This window comes from Orycteropus afer, unplaced genomic scaffold (assembly GCF_000298275.1).
Source record: "Orycteropus afer afer isolate SDZICR_OR568_19922 unplaced genomic scaffold, OryAfe1.0 scaffold00376, whole genome shotgun sequence".
NCBI classification, from domain to species: Eukaryota; Metazoa; Chordata; class Mammalia; order Tubulidentata; family Orycteropodidae; genus Orycteropus; species Orycteropus afer.
Window position 1 is genome coordinate 2,811,082 of NW_006921963.1, and position 12,112 is coordinate 2,823,193.

Genomic DNA, 12,112 nt, shown 5'->3' on the forward strand with positions numbered 1-12,112 from the left:
TAAATCGTTGGCCAGCTGGTGGAGAAAGAGATGCTAGCTCTTGCTCAGTAAGTTAAGTTGCAGGAGGTGTGGGTTACTTGTATCTTATGGGGACTGTTGTTGTCTCCCACTCAGTTAGGCAAAAATTACAATTGAATAACCATCGAAAAAACTAAAAGCACAAAGCCAAAAAATACACCCTGAAATCACACAGGAACAGTAACCCCCCCCCAACCAAAAAAAAAAAAAAGAAAAGAAAAAGTGGAGAAAAGAAAAAGAAAATAGGTAAATATGCATTATCTGGGGATAGGTCACTAAAAGAAAAAAGGTAGAGAAGGAGAATAATGAAGAAAGAAAAAACTAGTAAACAGAAAAGAGAGAGAGAAAAAAAAAGCAAAAACAAAACCAAACCAAAAAACCCAACAAGTAATGGGGTTAATCACTAGAGAAGAAAAGGAAAAAAAAAAAAAAAGAAGGTGTAAACTCAGACATTTTCAGTTGTGTAGGTCTGTTTGGAGAGTTCTTGGGCTTACTGGAAAGCAGAACCTCTTCTTAAGCCCTTGGAATCTGGTAGAGCATTGTCTCTTTAGGTTGTCTCTAGGTGCTGGTTACATGTTGATTTGTTCTGTCTTGGTTTTACTGTTTAATATTTTGAAAAGCTGAAGCTGGTTTGTTTTATCTTAATATTGATTTAGGTGTATTGGGTTGCTCTGCTGTTTTCTTTGTGATGGTGGAATCACTGTGTGTAGTGTGGATATGTGTTTTTGTTTTTCGGACAGAGGGTTTAGAGTTCGAAGTGTGAGGTTTTATGGTAATTGGCTGAATATGCTTTCTTCTATTTAATGAGTGAAGTTATTGGCGGGGAAAGTGGGAGCAGAAGCAGGAAAGCTTAGTGTTGCTAGGTTGGTTTCTAGGGCTTTGAGCTGGGTATTACTGATGATGTATTTATTTGCAAGACCACAGCTCAACCTCAGGAAAAAATTCCTCTTGTTAGAGGGTCACAAATTTCTGCTAATTTCAGGCACACTCAAAGGCCCTGCCTCCGCGGTCCCACAGTGCCAAAGTGCAGCTCCAAGGCAAAATTTGGGGACTGGGCTCAGCTGCAGATTCTTTGTTCTCTGTGCCCCTTCTGCCCGCGGTGCTGACTCAATCCAGCCAGACCGCCAATGGCCAGCTCTGGAGTTTGTCTGTGATACCGCCCATCTGCAGCGTCAAAGATGTGTGTAATTTCAGGTGTGTTGGACTTAGGGGAGTACCTGAGAAGGTTCTTACTTATGATGTATTTATTTGCAAGACCGCGGCTCAATCTCAGGAAAGAGTCATATTATTAGAGGGTCACAAATTTCTGCCAATTTCATGCACACTCCAAGCCCCTGCCTCCACAGCCCCACAGTGCCAAAGCATGGCTCCAGGGCAAAATTCAAGTGAGCACACTCAGTTGCAGTTTTTCTGCTCTCCGTGTCCCATCTGTCTGTGGTGGTAACGCAATCCTGCCCGACCAGCAATGGTCGGCTCTGGAGTTTGTCTGCGATACTGACCACCTGCGGCACCAAAGATGGGTGCAATTTTAGCTGTGGTAGATTCGGGGGAGTAACTGCCAGTGATCTGCAGTCCCGATAACTGTGGCAAAGAAAAGCATGGTGTCTCCCAGTCTGACCTAAACCCGCTCTGTAATCTGCTGGGAGGGGAGATGTCCACCTGTGTATCAGCAATGGTGTCCGTGTCCCGCTGCACCCTCACCTCCCAATTACCAACAAAATCATCTGCTGGAGACAGGTCTTTGCCGCTGCCCGCTGGAATATTGTATCGGTCACTGGTAAGCTGCTATATTGATCTCATTCTTGGCTCAGGGATCTCAGGCTGCTGCTTCCACCCGGCAGACAGTGACTGCCCCAGAAAGGTTTCCAATGGTCTCTTTCAGGTGCCCGTTTGTTTTCTGGCAGTAGCTCTTTCCTACAAAATCTCCCTGTACCTTTTCTCCAATTCTGCTTTTCTGTGTTTGGTGCAATCTGGATCAGTGAGCTGTTCACAGTGCCAAAAATCTCAATTCAAACTGTTGTACCTAGTTCTTAAAGTTCTTAGATGCCAGAGGGAAAAAAACATGGTGCTCACTGGTGAGACTCCATCTTGAATCCACCCAAAATTGTTTTTCTTTTCCTTTAGGTTTATAATTACAATCAATATCCACAATGACCAATGGATAGCTGAATTCCTGTCTCTCTCTCTTATAAAAACAGAGGCAAGCATGGAAAGGATGGAAAATACTCTTTAATATCCTGGATAGCCTTACCCCTGAGCCACCTTGATCAATGCTGGACTCCTCATATTCCTCCCACACACTCACTATTCTTCTGACCCATATTTTCTGCATGCTTGAAAATGACGAACGTAAAATTACTCATAAGGTCAGACCTTGCTTTAAGAGTACTGAGGCATTTTTTTATCTCCCCAGATATCATTAAAACATTTCCTCTTTGGAGATCTTGGATAGAGTGGGAGGAAAAATGTGGAACAAAATCCAAAAACTCAATAATAACCAGAATTATTGGTCTGATGGAGTCGGGTGAGACCCCCAACACTATGGTCCTGAGATACATTCTGGGCCTGGAATAAAACTCCCTCCCTGGAGCTGGCTCTCAGCCCTATAATAAACAACATGTACATGCAGACCACTCAACCCAGGGTGACGCACCCACACACTCTATGGAAATGCATCCCTTGGAGCAATCGACCACTGGGCACCAGAGGGGCATCATTCACACAGAGGCAATGCAGGACACTCAGGAGTCCGTAACTATGAGGGGCACAGGGGTGGGGGAGGGTTATTGGGCAGGGAGGGGAGGAGACTGGGTTAGGGCTAGGAATGGTCAATGGGAAGTGAAACTAAATGTACACGTAATGTTGAATGTAAAGCAAACTCTTAAAATAACAAACAAACAAACAAATAAATAAATAAAAAGTCTCATCTTGTGCCTGATATTATTTTAATAATTAAAAATACTCCACTTTTTCATTTTTTCATTGAGAAATAAGGTTTACCATGCAAATATGGAAGGGCACTAAAGTCTAGTCATGGTGAAATATAACGGACTTACAGAATCTTTTAGAACTCCTTTGGAGGTCACAGTTACAAAGTAAAGATCCTGGATGCTTCAAGTGTCTGGTACCTCAACTTCCTTTAAATTCTAGAGTAGTTGGTATCGCTGGACCCATTTGATAACTTTTCCCCATATTACAAATGTAGCATACAGATAGGGCAGAAGGTGAGAGGCTCCACTTTGGTAACAGGGCCATATCCTGCTGATTGAGTTCAGAAACCTTTCTTATTAGGGGCTGTGTTTGCTGTTTTTCCCAGGCACCAGCAGGGTGTTCTAATCCCTGCTCCTTATGAAGCTTGCCTACAAGGAATTCTGACCTTTTTTTTTTTGCCCTTTGTTATGATACTCCCATGAACTATGTTTCTCTACAGGAAATCATGGTAGGTGCATGTTGAACCTCATCCAGTTGACTTTTTAACCTGCTGTTGAGACTCTTTCTTAAATCAATTTCTAATAGGAGACTGTTCAATCCTAGCATATCTTTCTGCCTCTCAAAAGCTGGCATAATGGAAAGCTTAACAAGCATAATCTCTGTTTATCTTCAACCATGTTTGGATGAATAGAAGCAACATGTTCAGGTATTTTGGGTCAGACAGATAGATCTGGGGTACATGAGTTTAGATAAAAGTTTCCTATCACTTTCCTATGTTCACTCAAAATGATTAGGGTTAGTTTGAAGGCTAAGGGGACAAGTGGGTATGCACCAGGTCCACAGAGAGTGACTCTCCTTTATGTTGTGTTGTTAGGTGCTGTGGAGTTAGTTCCAACTCACAGTGACCCTACGCACAACAGAACGAAATGCTGCCTGGTCCTGTACCATCCTCACAATCATTGCTGTCCTTGAGCCTATCATTGTAGCCACTGTGTTAATCCATCTAGTTGAGGCTCTTTCCCCTTTTTACTTTATCCAGCATGATGCTGTTCTCTAGGGATTGGTCCCTTCTGACAACATGACCAAAGGATGAGAGATGAAGTCTGGCCATTCTCACTTCTAAAGAACATTCTGGCTGTATTTCCTCCAGGACAAATTTGTTCATTCTTGTAGCAGTCCATGGGACCTTCAAAATTCTTCACCAACACCACAATTCAAATGCATCAGTTATTCTGCGGTCTTCTTTATTCACTATCCAGCTTTCACATGCTTATGAGGCTAGTGTAAAGACCATGGCTTGTGTCAGGTGCACCATAGTCTTTAATGAGACATCTTTGCTCTTAAACACTTTAAAGAAGTCTTTTGCAGCAGATTTTCCCAATGAAATATGTCATTTGATTTAAATTAGTCGAACTAATTTACCACTATGGAAGTTTTTGCTCTGCTAAGCAGTGATTCTCTACATTAGCTGACTGTCTCTTCTGTGTTTGGGCGGCAGTGGTACTGCAGTTTTTAAAATAGTGTGTGACTACAAGATGGAAAGGGAGCACTGGTAGCATAGTGGCTAAGACACTTGCCTGCTAACCAGACGGCTGGCAGTTCAAACCCACCAGTCACTCCTCGGAAGGAAGGTTGGGCAATCCTACTTCCATAGTGATACTGCCTCGGAAACCCAAGGAGGGGTCGCTATGCATCGGGTTTGACTCGATGGCACATAACAACAACAACAAGATGGAAAAGTAAATATTTAGAGATAAGCCTTAAGCTTTATGAATAAAAGAACCAGGTAAATTAACTTGGAAGTCACGGTGTTTTATTCTATTTTTCTACATTATATTACTATTTCCATTTCTGCCAAAATGTCATCAGCTCGATCCTTTCAGGACGTTCAGTAAATAAACATGTCAACTCACTAGCAGGTGAACTGCCAAGTGCTAAAAACAGTACCTATAAAGATTTTTAAAAAGAACAAATGAAAGAAAAGGAAGCTCAAGGGAGTCCAGCAAAGCAGTTTATAAGCCTCAAGGGAATATGCAGAGTAAATGCGGGTTCAGATGAACATTATTTTTGTTGTTTCCTTCTTCTCTTACTCTTTAAGATATCTGCAATATGAAATGTGGTTGCAGCCTCAAGACTTCAAGAGAGCAGAGTATCTCTAAAAACCCACTGCCATTGAGTCAATTCTGACTCACAGTGACCCTCATTGGGTTTCTAAGGCTGTTAATCTCTATGGAAGTAGATTGCCTCATCTTTCTTATGCGGAACAGCTGGTGGGTTTGAACCGCTAACCTGGTTAGCAGCCAAATACACACTATGCCACCAGAGCTCCTTAGAATGTCTCTCAGCAGCCCTAAATTATGCAAATTATTTCTTATGAGCATTCAGGCAAGTAGTAGACCTGTGAGGAGTATGCTCTGGGGCCATACTGCTTAGGTCTAAGTCCCGGCTCTAACACCTCTACAAATTTTGAGATTTTGGTAAAAGGTTTTTAGTCTCTCTGCCCCAGTTTCCACATGTGTAGAATAATGATAAAATAATAATAATAACCTGTGCATCACAAGGTAGTTTCGAGAATAACATAGTTAAAGCCTTTAAAACAGAGCAAGGCTCATAGAAAACAGTCAATTAATGTTAGCTCTTGGTGGCTGTCAAATCCTAAAGGGCACTACAACTCTTTAGTGTTTACTTCTAAGTAAACATCTCCAGGATCATGAATAGCAATTGAGTCAGGTGAATATACAACTTACCCTTTTTAATCTTTTCAGGTGTAAAGGGCTTTGTGGAAACTTCCTTAAGTGGGGAAATGCTTCTATATTAAAAAGGTCATCTATAGACATTCTAGACATCCTTAAAAAACCCCCAAACTTCTTAAAAAATACCTCTGTACTTAAATGTGGAATGCTAGTGAAAGAAGGGATTAGTTACTACTCAGGACAAGGTGGGACCCTTGGTACTCACTATTCATCTTACAGTCTTCAAAAGAACTGTTGGTGCAATATCTCTGGGTCCGGAAGTTGTCATAAAATCCACTGATGGACTTGCCCAGGTTGTGAGTGGGAAACAGAAAGAATATACTGACCAGTATTTTGTTGAATATTCCCAAATCCATCACTAGAATAGAACATATAGGAATTATTTTCCATTGCAGAAAATGCACATGAACCTAGCACATCAAAATATTCCAGATAATTTTTGAAAATTTCCAGCTAGGTAACATTAAACATTACCCTGTCATGAAGTTCAGAGTTCTAGGAAAGGCTATGGTCCAGTGTGTTTGGAGAGGTTATCTACTACTCAAGGTGAAGAGGAATGGTATCCAATTCTCCAGTCCCTGTGTCTCTTACAAGCCAAGTGAGGTGGCATATACAGGTAGGAAGGCTTGCTGTAATGGATGTAATGTAGGACATTATTGAAGTTAGTGCTTCAGTCTTGTGTACTACCCTAAAATTATGGTTGAGACAGATGTAAAGGTGGACAGGAGTTAAGCCTTTGGGTTCCAAAGAGTCCAGGGGTTAATTACTTTGTAGGACACTCAATAAATGGCCTATTATTCCACTCTTGGAAATTTATCGTAAAGAAGTTAAATGACAGAAAAGCTTTATGCACAGAGATGTTTATTTGTTACATCTTTCATTACAGGTAAACCATTAGAAATAATCTAGATGAACAACAACAGTTAGCTAAATTATGGCACATCTATTCAATAAACATTATGTGGGTATAAAGTATTTATAGAGTGTGAATAATAGCATAGGAAAATACATATGTCATACAAAGTGTGGTAGGCTGAATTCTAAAACGGTCTACAACATTCCGGCACCTTGATGTCCACACCTTGTATAATCATTCCACTTGGATGTAGGTGGGACTATGAATATGACAGATTTCATTTCTGTGATTAGGTTATGTCATATGACAAAGGGCAGAAGGTTTCAAAGATGAGATAAAGTTCTCAATCAGTTGACTTTGAGTTAATCAAAAGGAAGCATATTCTAGGTGGGCTGTTAAAAGTGACTAAAAAAACCCAAAAAACCAATCTCACTGCCGTCAAGTCAGTTCCGACTTATAGCAACCCCTCTTTGGGTCATATCTCTAAGGAAGTAGATTGCCCAATCTTCTTTCTGAGGAGTAACTGGTGAGTTTGAACTGCCAGCTTTCTGGTTAGCAGTCAAATGCATTAGGCACTATGCCACCAGAGCTACCTTTAAAAGTGACTAGAAACCAACCAACCAACCAACCAACCAACAAATAAAAAAACCCCCAAAACTCAAACCCACTGCCATCAACTAGGCCCTTCCTGAAATCAGAAAGATTTGAAGCAAGAGAGATTCTCCTGCTGGCCTTAAAGAAGGAAACTGCCATGTTGGGATAAGGGCCTTGTGGCAGAGAATAGTAAGTGGCCTCTTGGATCTGAGAATGGTTCCTACCTGATAGCCAACAAGAAAATGGGGACTTCAGTCCTACAACTGCAAGGAAATGAATTCTGCCAACAATCAATGAGCTTGGAAGAGAACCCTGACCCTCAGATGGAAGTGCAGCCCTGGGCAACACCTTAATTTCACTCTGAGAAGAGAGCCCAGGTAGCCCCAGTGCTCAGACTCCTGACCCAGGAAGATTGTGAGTTAATAAATTTGTTATTTTTAAAATGCGAATTTGGTAGTAATTTATTACACAGTAATAGAAAGCTAACACACAAATGAAAACAATGTGAGTCTAATTATTTCATCAATATAAAATAATGCTTGGATAAAATTGGAAAAATATATCAAATTCGTTCAAGTAGCTGTTTTCAATAAGTGAAATGAAGAATAATTTCTTCTACTTTTATATACTTTCCAATTTTCTATGACGAAGAGGGAAACTACGTTATGTGGGCTTCCTGGGCATACAGAGGAGGAAATAGAAAACCTGTTGTCTCAAAGAGTTTCCTCACAACTCTAATGCCATGAGATCACACTTAGACTATAATCTAAACTTCTCATCCTGGCCCACAATGCCCTTCAAGGTCCGGCCCCTATCCACCTCTCCACTCGTTTCAGACAATGTTCCAAGCACAATGACCTTTCTTCTGTTCCATAGACCATGTAAGGCTCATTCCTGTTTTAAAATCTTTTCACTAGCTGTTTCATCAGCCTGGTATATTCTTTCACCTGATCTTCATATCAAAGAGGCCACCTAACTAAAACAGTCCTCAGTCACTCTTCATTGGGTAAGCCTCTTTTATTTTTATCACAGTGATTATTATTACTTTTATCATAGCACTTACTACTACCTTGTGTTTTCTTGTTCTCTCCCTACTGTTATTACGTATACTCTGGCAGAATAGGGACATTATCCATTATCCATCTTGTTTAAAGTTGTATTCCCAACATCTTGCACACAGTAGGGGCTCAATAAATGTTACATAAATGAGAAAACAGGTAAGTCAGAGACTGCTCTATGATTCACTGATAGAGTATCACTGAGTATTTGTATTATTAGAGTCTGTAGGACTTCCCCCCCCCCCCCCATCCTCTCTAGCCTTCCTAGCTCTATCTCTGGGCGAATCATCTCTTTATTCACTGACCCAGCTGGCTCCCCACCTTTGTAAGGAACATCAGAGTGAAAAGATTCTCAGGAATGAAATGCCTCCAATACCCCTAAATACAGATTCTATAACCTGTATGTGGAGGGATGGAAGGAGGGATCAGTAAACTACATCTTTTTCATTCTCCAAAAGAATGAATTAGAAGCAACAATAATCACTGAATTAAGACAAGCCTCATAGTAATGGAGTCCAAATTGGGATAGTGTTTCAACAAGTAGGCATTTTCAGATACATTTAGGAAGTTACTTTCTTAAAAATATGCCCATCCGAATTCTGTGATTATTTCCTCACTAATGCTCCCAGGACAAAAGCAAAATTCATGAAGAAATGAAAGCCCTAAGCTTTCCACTTACTATTAGTATCGATTGTGTAGACCAAGAGAAAGCTGGAAACGCCTGTAAGGAAGCTGAATGCCAGCAGTCTGGTGTAGGCAGCAGCACTACTGGAAAACAAGAAGCTCATCAGGTATATCAAAGGGATGGTAGACCAGCCGAACAGCATTAAGATCAGCAATGCATCCGCATAGTGGTTGTCTTCAAAGAATGCTTTCACATTACAGAGATAGAAGACTACCTAGGAACATGAAGACCAAGCACAGAGGTAAGGGATTCATTGGGTGAGGCAGGAGGCAGGGTGAAGGGCTGGGAGGAGAGAGTGCACCCAATTAAGAAATCAGCTCAGAACACCAAACCAAACCTATTGCTGTGGACTAGAATTCTAACTCAAGTTGACCCTATTTGACAGAGGAGAATTGCCTAATAGGGGTTTCGAGGCTGTCAATCTTCAGGGTGGCAGACTTGCCACTCTCTTCTCCCATGGAGCTCTGGTGGCATCATGGATAAGGCATTTGGCTGCTAACCAGAAGGTCAGCAGTTCAAACACACCAGCTGCTCTGCAGGAGGAAGATGTGGCACTCTACTTCCATAAAGATTTACAGGCACAGAAACAGACTGGGGGTCACTATGAGTTGGAGTGGACTCTATGGCATTTTTTTTTTTTTTTTTTTGAGTTTTCTCCCATGGAGCAGCTAACAGGCTCAAACCATCAACTTTAGGTCTGCAGCCAAGGGCTTTACCATTGGGCCATCAGGGCCCCACAGAACATCAGAGATGAAAATAGCTAGTTCTGTCTTTTATGTTTTAAAAAATTTTGCAGTGTTCCCTCCCCTCCCCTGCCACTCCTGGTAACCAACAAAGAAAGTTTCCTTCCATATATAAACCTTTCCTTTACTTTTTACAATAATGAATTAATACTGTATTTGTCCTTCTGTGATTGACTTATTTCACTTACCATAATGACCTCCAAGTTCATCCATGTTATGCGGTGTTTTGCAGATTCTACATTATTCTTTAGTGTTGCACAGTATTCCACTGTGCGTATGACCATAGTTTGGTTATCCATTCTTCTGTTGATGGGCACGTAGGTTGGTTCCACCTTTTTGCTATTGTAAATAGTGTTGCAATGAACATGGGTGTGCATGTATCTGTTCGTGTCCTGGCTCTCACTTCTTTATGATATATACCTAGTAATGGGATTGCGGGGTCAAATGGTCATTCTAATTTCAGCTTTTTAAGGAATTGCCATACTGTTTTCCACAGTGGTTGTATCATGTTACAGACCCACCAGCAGTGTATGAGAGTCCCAATTTCTCCACATCCTCCCTAGCATTTGTTATTTTCTGTCTTGTTGAACTTTGCCATTAGTACTCGGGTGAGATGGTATCTCATTGTTGTTTTGATTTGCAACTCTCTGATGGCTAATGATCATGAACATTTCTTCATGTATTTGCTGGCCACCTGAATATCCTCTTTGATGAAGTGTCTATTCATGTCTTCTGCCCATTTTTCAATTGGATTGTTAATATTTTTGTAATTGAGGTGTTGGAGTTTTCTATACATTTTAGAGATAATAAGTCCCTTGTCAGATATGTCATTGTCAAATATTTTTTCCCAATCTGTAGGTTCCCTTTTTACTCTTTTGGAGAAGTCTTTGGAAGCACATAAAAATTTAATTTTTAGAATGTTCCATTCATCTAGTTTATCTTCAGCTGTTTATGTGTTTTGGGTTATGCTTGACAGTCTATTTATACCATAAATTGGGAGCTCTGGTGGCATAGTGCCTAACGCATTTGACTGCTAACCAGAAGGCTGGTGGGTCAAACCCACCAGTCACTCCTTGGAAGGAAGGTTGGGCAATCTACTTCCATAGTGATACCGTCTCAGAAACACAGGAGGGGTCACTATCAGTTGGATGCAACCCTAAGTTTGCCCCTATTTTTTCCTTGAGGAACTTTATAGTTTTGTTGTTGTTATGTGCTTTTGAGTCATCTCTGACTCACAGCGCCCCCTCCTTAGGTTTCTGAGGCAGTATCACTATGGAAGTAGATTGCTCAATCTTTCTTCCAAGGAGAGGCTGGTGGGTTTGAACTGCCAACGTTTTGGTTAGCAGTCAAGTGTCTTAGGCACTACGCCACCAGAGCTCCCCTAGGTTTCACATTTAAGTGTTTGATCCATCTGGAGTTAGTTTTTGTGTATGGTGTGAGGTATGGATCTTGTTTCATTTTTCTGCAGATAGATATCCAGTTTTTCCAGCATGATTTTTTAAAGAGACCACCTTTTGCCCATTTAATGGATTTCAGCCCTTTGTCAAAAATCAGCTGACTGTAGGTCAATGGGTCTATTTCTGGGTTCTCAATTCTGTTCTCTGGTCTGTCATTGTATCAGTACCAGGCTGTTTTGACTACTGTGGCTGTATGGTTTTGAGATCCAGGAGTGTGAGACATCCTACTTTGTTCTTCTTCAATAGTGCTTTTGCTTATTAAAGGTCTCTTTCCTTTCCATATAAAATTAGTGATTGGTTTTTCCATATCCTTAAAGAATGCTGATGAGATCTGGATTGAGATTGCACTGAATGTATAAATTGCTTTGGCTCGTATTGACATTTTCACAATGTTCAATCTTCCTATCCACAAATATAGTATATCCTTCCATTTTTGTAGATCTCTTATGGTTTCTTGGAGTAGTGATTTGTAGTTTTATTTGTACAGGTCTTTTGTGTCCCTATTGAGATTTATTCCCAAGTATTTTATTTTATTTTTGGTAGTTATTATAAATGGTATTGATTTCCTTATTTCTTTTTTCAGCAATCTCTTTGCTGGTGTAGAGGAATGCATCGGATTTTTGGATGTTGATCTTGTATTCTTCCATGATGCTAAATCTCTCAATTAGTTCCAGCAGTTTTATTGCTGAGTCTCTTGGGTTTTCTATGCATAGGATCATATCATCAGCAAATAGGGACAGTTTGACTTCTTCCTTACTAATCTGGATGCCTTTGATTTCCCTTTCTTGCCTTATTGCCCTGGCTAGCACTTCCAATACAATGCTGAATAGAAGTGGTGATAGAGGGTATCCTTGTCTGGTTCCTGTTCATAAGGGGAATGGTTTCAGTCTCTCTCTATTGAGAATAATGTTGGCTGTTGGTTTTCCATGTTGTTGTGTTGTTTTGTACTGTCAAGTTGGACCTGACTCATAGCGATCCCTCCTTGGGTTTCTGAGGCAGTATCACTATGGAAGTAGA

At 40.7% G+C, this 12,112-nt stretch overlaps 1 protein-coding gene across 1 annotated transcript in view; it reads right to left on the reverse strand.

Moving 5' to 3' along the window:
• LOC103207551 (phospholipid-transporting ATPase ABCA3-like) overlaps window positions 1-12,112 on the reverse strand; it is a 227,440-nt gene that overhangs the window by 34,134 nt on the left and 181,194 nt on the right. Inside the window, exons 18-20 of the mRNA XM_007953201.1 lie at window positions 8,890-9,109; window positions 5,920-6,060; window positions 3,475-3,575 (exon numbers count right to left, since the gene is read on the reverse strand). Of these exons, the coding sequence (XP_007951392.1) occupies window positions 3,475-3,575; window positions 5,920-6,060; window positions 8,890-9,109 (462 nt within the window). The remainder of the gene's footprint in view (window positions 1-3,474; window positions 3,576-5,919; window positions 6,061-8,889; window positions 9,110-12,112) is intronic.